Genomic DNA, 19,175 nt, shown 5'->3' with positions numbered 1-19,175 from the left:
AAAATAGAAGTCAGAATAGATGGACAACTTACAGAACCTATAGGAATAGGCAGCGGAATAGACAAGGTGATTCATTGAGCCCCATGCTCTTTAATTTGATCATGGATGAAATCATCAAAACCGTTAACAAAGGAAGAGGATACAGAATGGGAAACAAAGAAATCAAAATACTCTGTTACGCAGACGACGTAATATTGATAGCCCAAGATGAAGATAGTCTGCAAAGACTGGTCTACAAGTAATGGAAATAAAATACCTGGGAATTACACTGTCCAGGAGACCTGGACAAAGAAGTGAGAGATCAAGTACAAAAAGCAAATAGACTGGCAGGATGCCTTAATAACACTATATGGGGAAACAGACACATTAACACTGAGATGAAGTCAAGAATTTATAAAACCAGTGTAAGACCAATAATGACATATGCCTCGGAAACAAGACCCGACACAGCCACATTGCAAAGGCTACTGGAAACGGCAGAGATGAGAGTACTGAGAGGAATTACAGGAAATACGCTGATAGATCGAAAGAGACATTAGACATTAGAAGAAAATGTAACGTAAATTGTATAAATGAATGGACACAAAATAGAAAAAAACAATGGAATAACCACACAAGCAGAATGGAGGAGACCCGTGTCGCCAAAATAGCAACAGATAAGTCACCAATCGACAGAAGTATCGGACGACCGCACAAAAGATGGAGTGACAACCTTTCATAGAGGTATTAATCCACCAATGAACAAGCAGAATTGCTTTTAAAGAGGAAGAAGAAGATGTTTTCGTTATATCGTTGTTTTATCCTAGTATGGTACTATGAATACAGGAATAAAACAAGAACAGACACAAGAATCATATGGACTACGGGTCCAAAAATTGGATAATAAATGAGAACATCAAATACGAAATAAGGACAACAGAGATGGGATTTTTAAGGAAAAGTTGTAGAATTAAATGAACAAATAATGCAGAGATTAACGTATGGATAGCAACTCAGACATAATCGATTATATAGAGGAAATAACCTAGCCTGGTACAGACGTGTCAGAAGAGCACTCAGGCCGCCGGATAAACAATATTACAGAATGGAGTCCTTTAGGAAGGAAAAGCGGAAGATGAAGATTGGCAGGACAGAAAACGGTTGAGAGAGGAATACAATGAAAACTGATCAAATCCTTAGTAGTAGTAGAAAAAAAGATCACTATCAAGATTATGAATCTGATAAAAAAATACAATAAACCACGAAGTATTTTCTATATTGATAAGTATTGTTATTTGCTGGCATTCTATGTTTGAAATTATTATTTTTTTTTAGGATAACGGAGAGTTTAGAAGAGCTATCTTCCTCATTCTTCAGCTTAGAATCCAGTTTTAGTGATGAAGCAATAACATTCTCCCATGGCTTTGAATGTTTCCAATGCCATTTCAGCACGACAGTTCACAAAGAACATTATCTTCACAATCGAAGATTCCATTCAAAAAGTCTGTTACTTTGTATAATGTGTAAATCAAACTTCTATACTTACAGTGAACTAGTGTGCCACTTGTGTCCTGGCGTGTACATTTTAGACTATGAATTAAAATTTAAGTGTTGTATGTGTGTGCATGATGATCTGCCTAGTTCTTTTCGATTGATGGTACATCTTAGGAAGAAACATAATGTTTGTGATGTGTGTTTGGACAGCTGTCATACTCAACATCGACTGTCAAATCATGTGTGGAAGCATAAGTTACATCATTTCTGTTACAGGTATGACGATTATTTTATTTAATAATGCATTACATAATTATTTTTTTTTATAATTAAGTATCACATTTCCTCTTTTACTTCGAAAATGAATGAAAATGGCAAAATATTATAAAGACACAACTGAGTCATAAATAATGTTTTTTATTAAACAACCACTTAGAAGGCCATTGACTAAAGTCTTCAGCCCAAATTGTCATATTAGCTTCTAATTTAAAAAATAATATTTAAAGTGAAAACTATTTTAAACCTGAGAAACATTTAACAATTTTGTATAGATATAGGCAAGCAGTGTATTTTAGACAGATGTTTGTAAATAAATGGGTTAGCTTTCTCTTCATCTTAATGTATTAAATACATTTGGTTTTTTACGTAATTTACCACTTGGAAGAAGGGAAAATTGTTACAGACAGTGGTAAGAACTTGGAATATGTAGAGGAAATAGTGATACTATTTTTATGTATACAGTGAGAGGATGAAGTTTTGCCCTCTCGTGTCAACTAGTTTATTTTAAAGATAAAACAAAATCGCTTGACAAAGTCGATTTTTAAACTTGTTCTATTTAATGGTAATAGCCACACCCTCAATTTTTTTAAATAGCAAAGTGGGTCACGTTACACATCCTTTGAACAGTTGTAAAAATCTGATTCCAAAAATATATTACTAATAATATATATATAATAATAACTGATATAAGGGAATTTGTCACAAAAGTTGATCACCTTGTATATATATATATATATATATATATATATATATATATATATATATATATATATATATAGTGAAAAAGCGATAAACGCTTGTCATCAACGCTGATCAAATAGAATACAAAACTCAAATATTTGGGTGTGCAGCGGAAGATAGGACAAAGAAGTACTCTTTTTGCTCAATACCTACCAAATGTAAAAATTGCTTATAAAAGCACTCTAGTTGTGGGATCCTTGTACAAGTCATTGAAAGATAAAGTACCAAACTTAGATAAAAGTGATGTTATCTACAAACTTAATTGTTTGGGCTGTAAAGGTTCTTATATAGGTTACACCTCCCAAAAAGTTTTTAGCCGCTTGACTCTTCACAAGAGTGACATTAGGTTACACCCTGATAGATGTTCTCTAGCCACACATGCTAACACAACAGGGCACTCTTTCGATTTTCCAAATGTAAAAATCCTATCCACGGAGAGCAATTATTTAAAAAGATTGTTTCTCGAGATGGCTTTCATTTTTCAAGAAAAAGAAACTATTAACAAAAAGACAGATACCAATAATTTAAGCAACCTATATTCATTATTGTTAACTTTGGATAAACACGAATCTACTAATACAGACAATTCATCATCAACAATATAAGTTTCATTATATATGAGATATACAATACCTCTCCTACTTCTTCTAAAATAAGTCTTTTTACCTTTTCTGTTTCAAGAAGTTCAGCGTCTATCAGGTATACTATTACCTTTACATTGTTATCATTAAGATCTAACGTTCTATCGTTTTAAGTTGACAGTAACGAATTCACAACCAATTCTTTTGTTTCTGATAAGAATGTTTATAACCTAAATTTTATATTATGACATGTTCTGTAATTATTTTAACATAATTTTATTTAAGTGTTCATGTATATGTGTTTTAAAGTGTTTTAAATATGTATTTGTTAAAGAACGTTTTTCTTTAAAAACAATTTTGGATAGTTTTCGCCATCATTTGTAGGGGTCAAATGAGTTGCTCATTTCATTTAATAAACATCACGACAACTAACCTCAATTAGTGTAAGATGCAAACAATTCTTTTCTGTATTTTGTACTAATTTTGTTTATTGTAGCACCCTGATGATGCAAATAAAGATTTGCGAAAGCTTGGTTTACTAAAAAGAGTACTTCTTTGTCCTATCTTCCGCTGCACACCCAAATATTTGAGTTTTGTATATATATATATATATATATATATATATATATATATATATATATATATATATATATAAGGTGATCAACTTTTGTGACAAATTCCCTTATATCAGTTATTAGGAGATACCAAAAAAAGTTATAGCTTCCCGTTTTAAAATTAGTTACAAATATATTATATATATATATATATATATATATATATATATATATATATATATATATATATATATAAGGTGGGCAACTTTTGTGACAAATTCTCTTATATCAGTTATTAGGAGATACCAAAAAAAATTATAGCTTCACGTTTTAAAATTAGTTACAAATATACTGGGTCTTCCATAATACTGTAGCGCTCTAAAGATATGTATTTTTTTTTAATGAAACTGTTATTTAATGAATCCCTGTTAGTCCAATCAATGGGAGCAAAGATAGGGTATTATCTCCGATTTCTATTCTAATGCATCGTTTTGATGATTTGATTGAAAATATAAAATGATGGAAAAATATAAAAGTAGAGAAAATAATGATCTCTGCAGAAAAAAAAAGATAAAAAAATTTATACAAAAGATATAGAAAAATATGTAAAAAAAATTTAGACATTTAAAGAAAAATAGGTTGAGTTTACCGAAAGTACCAGCTGATTATAGCCGCAAATGTCAAACATGGAATAAAAAATTTCGGTTTAGCAGTGTTGGCATGTTTTTATAATGTATATGCTGTATGCTTCAAATATAAAGAGATAATGGTATAGAAAAGTTCATTTTGATTATATTATGTTATGAATTCTGCAATTTTTGATTTATATAAAACAATAATGAGTAAATATTTGTTTGTTTGGAGATTAATTGCAATTAATTATTAGAAATTTTTGTGGCAATTGCCATTTGATAGATTAGGGGATAGATTTGGCAATCGTCAAATAAGCAGTTACCAGATTGCAAAAGATGTTTGCAATTAATCTCGAAAGTGACAAATATTTACTCGTTATTGTTTCATATAAATTAAAAATTGCAGAATTCATAAAATAGTAGGTATATTCAAAATGTACTTAAAGCTTTCTTTTTGTATATTTGAAGCGTACAACATTATGCATTATGAAAATATCCCAACACTGCCAAACAGAAATATTTTATTTCATGGTTGATATTTGCGAATATATTCACCTTGTACTTTCCGTAAACTCAACCTAAAAATAGTCATGTCACTAACTTATTCTAATCTACACCAATGTCGCCACTGTCATTCGTTCCTTCTTCATCTTTGTTAGAGATTGGAGCACTGTTTTAGCAGTGAACACCAGCACATCCCCCACATGTAGCGTTACAAACAAGACCGATCTTTCTGCAGGTGCATGACGCGCTGCATCCTTTTTTGCAGTTGCAAAAAATTATTTCTAGTATTTCCTGCGGCACAACTGATTGCATTTTTGTGGGTTGCAAATATCCATTAGCATTATTCCATCCCCAATTGGATTGAGAGCTTTATCACCTAGTCAAATTTGAATTTGGTAATAAACTCTCTGAATATGCTCATCCAAAGTACCTAATGTAGGTACAAGCGATGCTAATTTTACAGCAGTGTTTTTTGTTGTAGCTTTAATAAATTAATCATACCGCATTGTTTCGAGTAACTCTTGTAAGTCTTGCTCCATAGAAAATTATTGCACAGTATCTCCCAGTTTCTAGAATTTCTTCTAGTTTGCTTTGAAGTTTGAATGCACAGTTTTTCTTTTTTTAAACAGGAATTGTACACATGGAACACCTCTCCCCCCACACTAGTGTATAAATTCCCACGTTCACCAGCAGCTGTAAAAAATGGGTAGTCAGTATACCAAGATCCCATTCACATCTGTTCCAAAATTGAAAAAGAAAGTTGTTTGGGTTTTTTACAATAACTCCGTTCATTTTAAAGATACCGTTTTCATTCAAAATCTATTTTAAAGGAAATTTGAAGGACTGTAAAAAACCACATTGATCACATCAATTCAAAATCTTTAGTTTTTAAAACGCAAAGGGTTAACAGCGTAGGCGCAAAATTTCGGGCCAATGATTTTTAAATGCATTCATTTTTTTCGAATCCTGAGAAAACTAATAAGTATTTTTGAAAAATTTAAACACAGAATGAAAGATTACATTATTACCGAGGGCCGGTATAGATCCTAGAGCCTAGATCAAGATATAATTCTTGTTTAACGAGATTTTTCATATGTTAAGGAAAACATATTCAACGTTTTATTGCAAATATTTTCCACTTTTACAGTTATATATTTGTTGTTATTAAAATTGTTTCCGGTTTCTTACCGGTAGCTCTATTATAAGCCGGAACATATTATTTTTTCGTGTTGTGTCAAAACTGTACATTGAAAAATTTTCAAAAAATTCATAAGTATTTCTTAGGATTGTATCTTTATGCTGTAAGAAAATTAACAAAATTGTATGTCTGGTTTTTCTGCTTTATACTTGGAAAAAAGTAGTTTTTTTTTTAGTTTTTTTCGAATACGAAAACATGAATTTTGTCAAAATTTGTCGAAATACTTCTAGTTATCACATGTACTTTCTCAAATTTTTTAAATGTGTAGTTTGTCATTTTTCGGGGGGGGGGGGGGGCTGCAGATCAACCTTAACTAACTTTTTCGGTATTCCTAATATGGATAGTTGTTTTAACATTTTTGTCTATCTACTCCATCAAACGCCTCTTTAAAATCAACATACAAGTTGTAAATTGGTATGTTATATTCAACACATTTTTCATGTTTTTTCATCTTAACATAATATGTATTTGGTACCACATTGGTATTCACCAAATATTTCTTCCGAAAATAATTGGCAAGATGGCTGTATATAATTCCCGATAATATCTTTTAGATGCCATTTAACACTGTTATGTCATGTATCCTTGAGCTTATCGCTTGGTTTCCTTGTAAAATTTCCTAGTCTCTCATCTGTTATAGTGTTTTTTGTTGCATTTTTCTATTTAACATTTTTTTTTTCCTTCTACATATTCTTAGTTTTTCATATGTTCTTCTATTCAATCGGCAATTCCTTTGTAGACATTTCTGCCTAGCTGTATTTTTGTTATTTAATATTTGTTGGCAATCCTGGTCAAACCATTCCTTGTTTCTTTTGCTTAAGGATTCATCTAATGTTTCTCTTGCTGTATTGGTAATTGTCATTTGGATGATATTCCATTCGTCTTTACTGTTATTTTCTTCTCCTCTGTTATTTTCTTCTCCTCTTTCATTTAATATTTTCTGCTGGTACTGATTCATAATACACTCCAATTATTCATGATTGTACTTTTTTTTTTTCAATAAAAGAAGTCTGTAAATTAAGTTTATTTGAGCTATTGATAGTGACAAGTAGGACTTTTTGTGATATATGTTCCTGACAATGGATCTGTCAAAATATTCCCCAGCTGAGCGAAAGGACTATATCAGTTAAAACAGTAATAAATAGACTCAAAGAGTTTTAATTTGTTTGATTTCTAATAATGTAAAACACTATAGTAACCAATATTTATCAATATAAATAAAAATGTTTTTAAAAAGAAAAATATTGACTGAAAATAAAATATGTGATATTTTTATCTATTAGTTATATTTTGATATTTTTATCTTTTAACCTGGGTATCACGTAAATGTATAAAGAGATAGTTATAATTTATAGTGCAGTAATTAAACAAAATATGGAAAACAAGGTTTTGCAGAAGTAAAAAAAGTAAAAAACTCAAATACTAAGATAGAATACATAGTAGTAAGGCAAATTTGGTACTTACGATACTTGAAATTATTACATAATAATTAGTTAATTTCACTAATAGTAAATATGTAAACAGTAATTATCTGGAATCAATCTTAAATTTTTAAACTTACAGGTGTGCAATTGCATATAGAAATAAATCAGATATTCAAAGGCATCTCTTCTGGAAACACGGCACAGAGAGCGTCCAGTGCAAAAAATGTCTACAGAGGAAATGGCGTCATGTCTACCACTTCTGTGTTCCCCCTGCTAGTTTCAGTTGTGATGAATGTGCATTGTCACTTCGAAGTGCAGTTGCGCTTAAAGTGCACAAACGGTTGCATACCGATGAAAAGAAACATTCTTGTACATTTGAAGGCTGTGAAGAAAAGTTTATATCGAAAAAATTATTAGAGAAGCACGTGAAGAGGCATTTAGAGCCACCAGAAGAGCCTAAAGTTGAACAGGAGCCAATAGCTGAAGAAATAAAGGAAGAGGTAAATGAAATGAATTTTTGTTAACAGATTATTACAGGTACATTGACTGTTTAAAATAACTTCTCCACTTCCACGGTTTAGAGCCTGTTCCGCCTTAAAGTTTATGTTTCTTTCCAAAATTCGTTTGTCTTCCTATATTTCTCTACCATTTTCCCCAAATGTTGTTTCCATTTTTTTCTATAGCTTCTTATATCTTCTCAATACTTTCGACATTGAGTTTTTGTGCAACTGTTAACCCTCCTTAAGAATCCTATTAAATTTGGGATCAAATTCTTCGAATATTTTTATGCCCATTTTTTCTTGAAAAGAAAGTCATAGATTCTTAAAACTCAGGCTACAGAGGTAGATTCCTCTTATTGCAAGAAAGAACCCTATCGAACTTTTTGTTTTTTTTTTTCATATCCCTATGCTTCTAGTACCTTGGTATATATGTTCCCCTTGGTATTATGTTAACGAATTCTGTCAGATACTTCAATACCATGCCTTTATTTATTTGTTTCAATTATGTATGTGCTTCCAAAATGTGTTTTTTAAATTTTAGGTCGATAACAATGAGGCGGAGCCCAAAAAAGAAGAAGAAAAAGTGGAAGAAAAACCCAAACAGAAAATCGACGTATTAGAAGATCTCCCTGCTCTTAATCTTTCAGAAAGTGACAGTAGCAGTGATTCTGAAGCGGAACCAGAACCTCAGATTAAACCAGAAACAAAACCAGATTCTGTGACCGAACTTGAGCCTCCCGGAGATTTACCTCCTTTAGACATATTACAACAAGACAAAACAAGTTCTGACTTTCCTGTGGAAGAAATTTCAAATATAGTTATGCAGAACATTTGGGATAACTTCAAGAATTACCAGCAGCAACAGCATAAGTTGGACACCATGTTTGGCGATCAAGAGAAAATGGAAGATATTGTAGATAGTTATGTTGAAAAGTCTGATAATTTTATTATAGATATTATAATGAGAGATCACAATTATTGTGCTAAACTTGAGGACGTCCCTAAGGATACAACAATAGTTGAAGTTAAACCTGCTCTTAATGAAAGTGTAGACCATGACTACTGCTTTGTAAAACCAGAAATAGGTAAGTTTTTTAATGTAGATTGTTATAGAAATGTATTTATGTAAAAAGCTTTTATATACCTTATTTTTAGATCATTTTTTGGCTTACTGCCCCTTCTGTAATATATTAAATTTATTTTCTTTTTTCTCTTTCTTCTTGTATGAATTAATTGTTTAAATTAAGGCCCGTCCTCGAAAATCCTAACGGTGAATTTCAGTGGGTAATCTTTATTTCAAAAATTTCTTTCTTTACGAAAACAAAATCTGTTCAAGAAGTAATATTCTAAGCGTCGTTCAGATATTTCTCAAGTCCACGTCAAAAATGCTTTCATCTTTTACTCGAGCCGATTATACAACCGGGACACTCCCTGAAGTGAAGTGTTTGGGGCTACACAATAAAATCATATACTTCTCTTTAGTGGTGTTATGGCAATTAGAATAACAGACCAGATTAATATTTATTAATAAATTTACAACGTAAGAAGGGTACATATATAATTTTTTGTCATTTTTTTTACGGAAAAATGGGCTGTCTGAAGTATCACGATCATAAAATCGATAAAATGAAACTACATAAATATAGAATTATGTGTACTGTTGCTTTAGAAGGTGTTTTAAAATAAAAATTATAATAAAAATCTTGCCATTTTGGTAAAATATTTTCCCACAGTTCGATATCTTTATCAATCTTTTCAAATAAAGTACCTTTTGGGGTCCATACCGCAAACTAACAGTATTCTCTATTCGATATAAATAACTGCTATTGCACTGGATAGTAATAGGAATCAGTTCTTTTTAAATGCAATTTACCGTTCATTAGTTGGCAATTTTTTTTTGTTCAATAGCTTCTTTAGACGTAAGTTCTCTTGTTTTATATGGACATTTTATGAACTATGCCTGGGTCACCTATTAAACCATTAGGACTAGCTGCAAGAAAGGGATATTCATCATGTATGAAAAGTATATAGAAGTATATAGAACAAAAAAGACTAAAGTGGTATGGACATGTAAGAAGAACTAGCGACAGCAGATGGATAAAGAAAATAACCGAATGGAGCCCCATAGGAAGGAGGAAAAGAGGACGACCCCGAAAATCCTGGAGGAACGAAGTAGACGACGCCATGAGTAAGAGAGGACTGAACGATGGAGAATGGAACAACAGAGAGAGATGGAAACGGTTGAGCGAGGGAAGGCAGTGAATACTGTAGAATCCCTAAATATATATATATGAAAAGTCCTGATAGTTCAATATTAATATTTAAAATTGTTTCTAACATTTTTTTTTGCTTTGGGTTCGTTCGCAATTCCATATTTTGTAAATCTATTTCCACAAAACGTTGAATCTAATATTGATTCCACAGTTTTAGTTTGGTCAGTTTTTTTTCGTAATTTAGATATTTTACCAAAATTACTGGACGTTAACCATTACTGACATTCAATATTTATACCAAGCCGCACTGTTATTTTGAGCCGTTGTATCATTCAAAATCTGTTCTTTGTGAGATTTTTTTTGTAGGTTTTTTAAAAATTCCTGCTTTTTTTTGCTTCGAAGTCTTCATCCGACAACTGAACTAACTCTTCTGGATTTAGGGCATAGTCTTTATCAGGTTTATTATTACTTGTTTGTTTTTTGTTTCATGTACTCATTTTTTATATTATTTTGAGCAAATAATTTTGGTAATAACCAGTTGCACTTTTGCTATATTTTGTAATATATTATTTAAATAATTTCCCCGTGAATTATATGATCCTGCAGCCCCCAAACACTTTAACTGATATCCACCTCTCTTGGTGTGATTTACTTGTTTATCTCCAACAAATTTTGCAATTTTGCAGAAATATAATTAATTTTCTGGTCTAAATTTTGTTTTTTACAAAAATAAGCGGCAGAATTTTTGTGATCGCCGAATACGTGATATGCAGTGTTTTCAATATCTTGTTTTAAACCAATTATTTTTAAATTATCACTGGAATTGTTTTCGCGATGATATTTGACAGCACAGTCAATTGCCATTCGTAAGCGTTGTACATTACTTTTTAGTACAGATCTTAATTGCAAAGGAGTAGGTTTTCCCGCAGAACTGTATTTTTTTGAGGATTGTAACAGCTTATCGTACTGTTTCCGTTCCTATCTATAATTGGCTTTGCATCGCTCAACAAATCCATAAAAAAATTCTCTTGTAAGTGATAGCTTATCGCTTTGTTTCCGTTTCCATCTATCATCAAGATCGTCAAAGCGAAGCGCTCGCAACAATAATTGAAATCGATTAACTCCCATTGTAAGACGAAAAATCTCTACGCCGCGCCGGTTCCGTCCTGTGCCCACAAATCTCTCAAATGTAGGTGTGATGACCGCAATACTTCAACAAAATATAGAAGACCAATAAGTGCTTTTTTCTTCCATATTTGTACTGGTGGCATGTCTTACCAAAGCTTTAGAATATATTTGTTTGTGTGTTCAACTATTTCACTGATGACGGAGTCTGGAAAAAACAATTTCCAAGTTAATAATGGTTTTTGCTTCTCTGGCTTTTTCAATTACTCCAGAAGATTGAGTCACTATGTTTCTGCTCGGGTCTTTTTTTTTTTGATACAGCTACGGGAAATTTATTCCACAACGTCTTTTTGTCCCTTCCCACAAAACACAGACGAGTATTTAGATCTTGCTGAGTTTCGTTAAAATCTGGTAGCTCTTTCCCTTCTGATTGCTCTGAATTAGAGTTGTGATCATTGTTCTCCAAAACGTCATCTTGGTCTTCAGGAGGTCCATCTATCTCATCATCGCTCTCAATTTCAGCCCATATGGCTAAAATACGCTTTATTTCTTTCTCGTAGGAACACATAACCTGCAAATAAAAAAATACTATTACAAATCACCATACAGTGACTATATTTTCCACTAAAATACTAGACTTAAGAAATATTATAAAAAGAACCACACACAGGGTTCACTAACCGTATTATTAACTGTAAAAAGTACACCAATATCTAAAACTGTGAAACTGCAACACAAATATCTTTGATACTTACACGCGCACGGTCAAAAGCACCGGACTACTAAAATAAAGGCCAAATAAAAACTGAAATAATGTAACGCCAGCCGGTAAGGGGAAAACAGCTTGTAGCATTCCAGGAAGGTCAGTACCACCACCACTATACAAGCGGTGTCATTTTAAAATTTATCACGGCTCGGTCCTTTCGACCGACACGCGTGTAGTCACGGGTTAAATGCTAACACAATTTTTATGAGAACGGTACAATCATTATTCTTAACACCTAATTAGAATTTTTTTAAACCATTTACTTATATATTATTATAAATCAACAATATAAATCCTGTTTTTACGTTGTGTAGTAATTTCCATAATTTTTAATAAAATTTTTGTCAACATTGCACCATTTCCATTAGTTCTGTTTTGTTTATACTATATCTTACCCAATATTACATACATTTTGTGTTCTAATGCCATATTCTGTATTTCATTTCAGAAGAAGAAAAAGTGGAACCAATACCTGAACAACCGGTGGAACCCCCAAAGGTAGAAGTAAAAGAAGATAAAAAACCTGGCAGCTCCTCGAGTAGTAGTAGCAGTGATTCGGACTCATCTAGTTGTTCGTGTGGTTCGAATTGTAGCTGTAGTTCAAGTTCAGGTAGCTCCAGTTCATCGTCAGATAGCTCTAGTTCTGAAAGTTCTTCTGAAGAAGGTAAAAAAAGGCAGTTAACGAAGAAGCAGAAGAGGAAAGAGAGAGCGAAGAAACTGAAAGAACAACAAGAAAAAGGTATGTTTGTATATTTACTAATTACTATTTACCTCAAAATATTAACAATGACTGTATTGGAAGAGATCTTTTGATAATCGTTATAACTTTTTTAATAGATCAAGGACTATCAAAAAAAGCTTTAATGTGCATTATTGGACAGAGTTCTTTACATAATTGAAAGAGTACTTGGACTTCCTCGCACTAATGCAGCACCCTGTATATTGAAAGTGTAATTTTATTTTGTCATTTAATTCTCTACACATGAAATACATTACGTAAATCTAATTATGTACTTTATTTTCTAATTTAGCTACCAAAGTTGATGTTGTAACGGATTCTGCTCCCGTAATTATTGAAACCCCTATCCGAGAATCAGACTTGGAAACGACAGAAAGTGATACGGATGAAGAATTCTATGACATCGCTCCACACTTGCTGGCCAAAAAGATTCTCGAAGAGAAACGCCAACAACTTCTCGAATTAATGGGTCCAAATAATGTTCCAAATGGCTCGTTTATAGAAAGCACAAGCAGGCCACCCACGCCACCTCCAGAAGTCGTAGAACAGGAACAGGAAGAAAAAAGGAAGAAGAAATCAAAATCGAAAAAGAAAAAAAAGAGGAAGGCCGAGAAGAAACCCATAGAAGTTAGTGAGGAAATTACAAATAATATTATCTCACCAGATATACCCATTCCACCATATTACCAACAATTCCATCAGCAGATCCAACAGCAACAGGAGCTGCAACAACAGCAAGAACAACAACAGCAAATCCAACCGCAGCCGCTGACTGTAGCCCCAATTACCTTGACAATTCCTAAAACTCCGATATCTAGTCCATCAGCTTCAGTGTCTACCCCAGTTCAAACAGCACCTTACTCTAAAGTACAAACTGAGTCTCTGTATAGCAGGAGAGATTCTTCGTCTGAGTCTAGTTTGAGGGCGTCAAAACGTCGCAGGGTACCCAATAAATTCTATGGATATTCTAGCGACGAAGAACAAGATAAGCCGGCACCAAAATGGCGAAAAACTGATGTAAGTAGGATTTATAATATACAAATTTACAAATGGTTTAAGGTCATGGCTAAATTTTTAGATTTTGTATTATTTCTTTTTAATTACGGCATTATAAACGACCTTGTTTTAAAATAGTTATGCATATTTCGTTTGTAATCATATACGTCTTTTATGGCATCAAAATTATTTGCGTAAAAAATTGCTGCTTTAATCCACGTTCCCCATCTTATAATTACGGGCTCTGGAGGCAAGCTTACACCTAGGAATTTTTCTTTATAGATTTGTAGACGAAAAGGTGCTTTCAAAAATTCGTTTTTAATAATCAGAAATATACATTTTTCTGATAAAAATATGAAAAACTTTTTACTTTTTATTTCTTGAGCAAAAAGAAAACAGAGCGTGTTTGCTGAATTAAACGGCTTACAGTCATATTGGTTTTTTTCCAGTGGTTTTTGCAGCTATTAATAATAAGGTTTTCCTGGTTTATCACATTTTAAGGTGCTGATTATAAGTACAGTACTTTGATTCTGTACTTTGATCGACAACTACGTAAAAGTTTTTATCGCTTAAAAAAACTTAAATTTCCCCAATTACTCCTTCATTACAATATTTTTGCAAAAATTGCCTCAAATGTGTATTTTGCATTTTTTACGGAATGTTTGCTGCTACCAGAGGTTACACAGTTCTTGTTTAAACATTTTTCTTTTTTTATTTAGCTTGATCTTGAACATTTTGAAGAGATGTATGAATCGAGTGCTGAAATATGCGCGTGTCCTAATGCAATCTTTTTTAGCTTCAACTCTAACTAATAGAGAACGTGTAGAACAAAAATGTTCAAGCACCAAAAAGAAATAAATTATCATATGGGTAGCTAAAGAACAAAAGAGGAATTGTCTACAATTTAATTAATTTTTGTATTTTGATGCTTCTCTCTATGTCCGGCTTTATATAAGTAGATTTTATTTGTCAGTTCCTCATTTAGGAATGAAATTTAAAAATGAACGTAACTTACGATTTTGGAACATCCCTTGCAAAAAACTTTGTCTCCACTTAGCTTTAGCCAAGCACTTTTTCGAATGGTATACATATTTAAATTTAATACATGCCTAACCCTTCAAAAACACCAAACACGATACAACGTTAACTTTAAACAAATGTTTGCCGAAAAATGACAAAATAATTAAACCCATAAAATCAGGTAGGTACCTACGACTTGCTACGCTAATAATATACATAACATTTTTCTTGTAAAACCCATAACTATTAAATTCAGGTATTAATGGGAAAGTCCAGATAGATATTGAGCGGTAGATAATGAGCTCGTTCATGTCCAAGTTATAAAATTCCAACTAATAAATGGAAATTTTATATAATTTGTTTTTAAAATATGCAAAATAAATCATTTGCATTTGAAATGATCAAAAATATGCAACATATGCATCTATATTCACTTTGCTATATTCCACTCTGTATTCATTACATATATGAGGGACAGGGATTCCAGATTTCAACGGTAGTCCCTTGGTCTCATAGACCTTTTCACACTGCGATCTGGGGAGCTGACGAAGAAGGATTGTTTGCAGTTTACAGATACATTATTCGCTCCAAAATGGACTATGGTAGTTTTTTTTCTATATGTTTCCTACAAGTCACATCTGAAAGCTCTTGACTCCTTCTACAATAGTCTTAGGATCTGCTTAGGTGCCTTCAGGCCTCTCCCAGCCCAAAGCATGTACTGTGAAGCTAACAAACCGCCGGTAAGGAGACAATGTCTTTTGTCATATTCATCTAGCTTATCAGCTAATTCACAAAACCCAGCCTACCAACTACTTATTCAACCAAATAATCCCATCCAACATCCTCAGACCACTAGAGCTGTTCAACGTCTCTCTCGTATACTAAATTCTCTCCTCGATGGTTTTTATCTTTCTGCAACTTCACCCTTTCATATCTCTGCACATCCTCCATGGCACAAGCAACTTCCGAATGTCAATACCTTCCTTTGCTCTTTCAATAAACATGATACTCCTAAAGCTGTAATTAAACAATCGTTCCTAGGCATATTTAATGGAAATCAGTTTCATAAAATTCTTTATACAGATTGCTCTAAGAATGATACGTGGGTAGTGCTTTTGTACCTCCTTCAGCACTACAAAACTAATCAGACTTCCTGCCGTTTGTAATGTATACACTGGAGATCCATATGATATCACCGAGGCTTTTCGTATGCGTTTTTTTTGTGAGGGTTGGGGGGGGGGGGGTGGACCAAAAGTTCGCATACCTCGGTCCTAGAAGGTGGGCAGAGCCTCCTTACAGCCTCGGTTATGCAGGACTCCTCCAGCGTGGCCACGATGATATCCGAGGCCGCGCGCTAGGGTTGTTCGGACACCATCGCCGTCAGTGAAAGAGACCTACCTGCTAAAAGACAACCTCCTCAGCTGGTGAATTACCGGCCGGATCGCCCTGATTGGGATGCAACATCGGCACGGCATTCACCAGATCTCTCATTTACGCAGCCGGGGATTCTATGCATATCCATTTGTTCTCAGTGGTTATTTCAACTGGTTTTTGTATTAGTGGAACTTTTCTCCTCGGGTATAGGTTTGGGTATCAGGACGTATATGATGGGTAGGGGTAGGTGTCGTATGACAGTTGGGAGTTTTTGTTATCACACAGGGACAGGTTAGGAATTTGGGTAGTGGATAGCGGACAGCCGCTCCATTTAGTCGCCTTTTAACAACATGAAGGTATTCTACTTGATCGGCCCGCCTTCACACGGAGAACTTTTCGTATGTTGGAACCAACTGACCGCAATGTAGCGATTTGCACAGACTCTCTATCATCAATACAAACAATAAAAAAAAAACTTCTCAGATCATCCTCTGATGACCATGAAGTAATTGTCACTATTGTCTGGGTTCCTTTACGTGTAGAACTTTTAGGAAATGAGGCTGTAGATGTAGGAAATTCGCAAAGGAAGCTTCTACTTTGGATATACCTCTATCAAATATCCATCTGCAAAATGGTAATAAAAAAATCACAATGGGCAAGCTCTTTGGAACACACAACTGCGAGTCAGTTACATGATGTATAGGCAGTTATACGTTCCTTGGAGCTACCACCTATGTCCAGAAGAACAAAGTTATTCCAAGAACATTAAGTGTGCGCTCATAACGAGGCGCCGATCCTCGCTCGGATCATAGGATCGTATCATATCATCGCCAGGTAAAATAAATGCATTATTTTAAAAATGCCAGCGTTCACTGTCAAAGCGCAGCGCCCAGCCTCGAGCCAGGTATCGGACCATAGACTTGGACCATAGTATTCAAGCTTAGTATTTTTTCGACCCTCTACCCTAGTACTCTACGATTGACACTACGAGGCGCCGACCACCGACCCTCGCTCCGACCATCGTATCGATCGCCAGGTAAAATAAATACATTTTATTTTAAATGCGAGCATTCACTGTCAGTGCTATGATCTAGGCGAGGATACGATGCGCCCCTTAACCGTCAAATATTTCCTTAAAAGAACGTAAATATCTTTCTACTAAAATAAAACACCAACACTAGTTGAAAAATAATATACAAGAAATACGTATGAAAAAGAAATACACAAGTCTGTTTAAATAATTAAGAGACGTTCAAGCGCTTTATAAACTCCTGAAGTGTAATGATGTATAATATTCAAATTTGTAAAAATTAAATAATGTGTATTATGTCAAATGTTAAACTGTATTTGTAATATTCTTATATTATATTGTACTACAGTGTTACCGTTTCAATGACCTCGTCGTCCAGACACGTGAATTTGGATAAAAAATATATAAGATATTGGCATAATACAAACCTACATGCCAACCATGTAGGTTTCTATGAACTCTTTGAATTTTTTAATTGTATCTTGTAGTTAGCAAAGTTATTATTCTAACGAATGACCTCAGAGTAAGTCATTACATTTCTTTGCATCAACCCAACTAATAAATATTATTATTTCAGACACCTCAGACTCCACGATCACCTTTAGTAGTTCCTCCAATAACGATAAGGGCTCAGCCAACCCCTCCTCCTCCCCAACCGACTATAGAACCTATTTCGATTCGGACGGGAACTCACCTCAGCGATTTTAGGGTGCAACGACCAAGGCCAAAGCCGAGTATACCGCCAATTCGACTGCTGGGTACCCGGCATCTTGGAGGAGATGGAGACAGTGAGAGCGATTCTAACGATTCTAGTTCCGAAGAGCCTAGTGTGACGCCCAAACCTGCGCAGCCACAACTCTACTGTTACTGCCAATGTCCATACGATGAGGTACGTAACTTTGGGACAAGTTCTATGCATATCACGGTGTATATTAATGTATAGATATTAAAAAGTAATGGTGCAAGGACAGATCCTTGAGGAAAACCTAAAGTAATAGATTGGTATTTTACTGGATAGCTGTTATATCTTCCGCATTCTACTTGTCTGTTTATATATAGACTCCATAGGTTTGTTCCGAAACGTCACTTTTGTACTGTTTTAAAACGGTCACGAAACTGTTTGGCATCGATTTTATACGCATGCTTCGACTTGCACGACATGCATTGTTTGCTTATGATGCGAAGAGGAGACGTGTTGGAACGGATTTTGATAAAAAAAATTTTGAATAAAATCCTTTATAAAAGGTATATAAAAAACCCAGTTGGGCTATGTTAAATTGACAAAACGTTTTCGGAATAAGTATTCCATCATCAGTGTCTAGTTAATACATGGATGTAGCCACTAAATATGTGGGTAAAAACCCTTTAAAAATTATTAAATGAAATTTAGTTTACATTATGTCTAATTTACAATTAAGATGGTAAAGTTACCGTTGCATTGGTAACATGGCGACATATGACTCTACATTAAGTTGCAAGTTGCAAGTCCTGAGACGGTATGTCTACGAGTTTCGTAGACATACCGTCTCAGGACTTGCAACTTAATGTAGAGTCATATGTCGCCATGTTACCAATCCAACGGTAACTTTACGATCTTAATTGTAAATTAGACATAATGTAAACTAAATTTCATTTAATAATTTTTAAAGGGTTTTTACCCACATATTTAGTGGCTACATCCATGTATTAACTAGACACTGATGATGGAATACTTATTCCGAAAACGTTTTGTCAATTTAACATAGCCCAACTGGGTTTTTTATATACCTTTTATAAAGGATTTTATTCAAAAAATTTTTTAATATATGGTATACAGCCAAATACAGGAACTCAGTTTCCTTGTGGGTTTTGATACTGACCTAAGGACTGGTCTTTCTTTCTTTATTTTAACCAGATTCTAACCTGTTTCTTTGATTTTTTCTTACTTGAATAATTTGAAAAATGGATAATAAATTACTTGATAAGTCAAATTTGGAAAACGTGTATTTGTTAGTTAAAATAATATTATATATTTGTAGATATAATA

At 33.5% G+C, this 19,175-nt stretch overlaps 1 protein-coding gene across 2 annotated transcripts in view; it reads left to right on the top strand.

Annotated features, from left to right (window-relative positions):
• Positions 1–19,175, top strand: part of MESR4 (misexpression suppressor of ras 4) — a 47,934-nt gene that overhangs the window by 20,073 nt on the left and 8,686 nt on the right. For both annotated transcript variants that reach the window (XM_072526683.1, XM_072526684.1), the window contains 6 exons: positions 1,315–1,749; positions 7,526–7,886; positions 8,428–8,971; positions 12,439–12,729; positions 13,022–13,746; positions 17,727–18,038. In XM_072526683.1, coding sequence (XP_072382784.1) covers positions 1,315–1,749; positions 7,526–7,886; positions 8,428–8,971; positions 12,439–12,729; positions 13,022–13,746; positions 17,727–18,038 — 2,668 coding nt within the window. The remainder of the gene's footprint in view (positions 1–1,314; positions 1,750–7,525; positions 7,887–8,427; positions 8,972–12,438; positions 12,730–13,021; positions 13,747–17,726; positions 18,039–19,175) is intronic.

Source organism: Diabrotica undecimpunctata, chromosome 3 (genome assembly GCF_040954645.1).
Source record: "Diabrotica undecimpunctata isolate CICGRU chromosome 3, icDiaUnde3, whole genome shotgun sequence".
Lineage (NCBI taxonomy): Eukaryota > Metazoa > Arthropoda > Insecta > Coleoptera > Chrysomelidae > Diabrotica > Diabrotica undecimpunctata.
The sequence above is the reverse complement of the archived record's forward strand: the minus strand, read 5'-3'. Positions and strand labels throughout refer to the sequence as shown.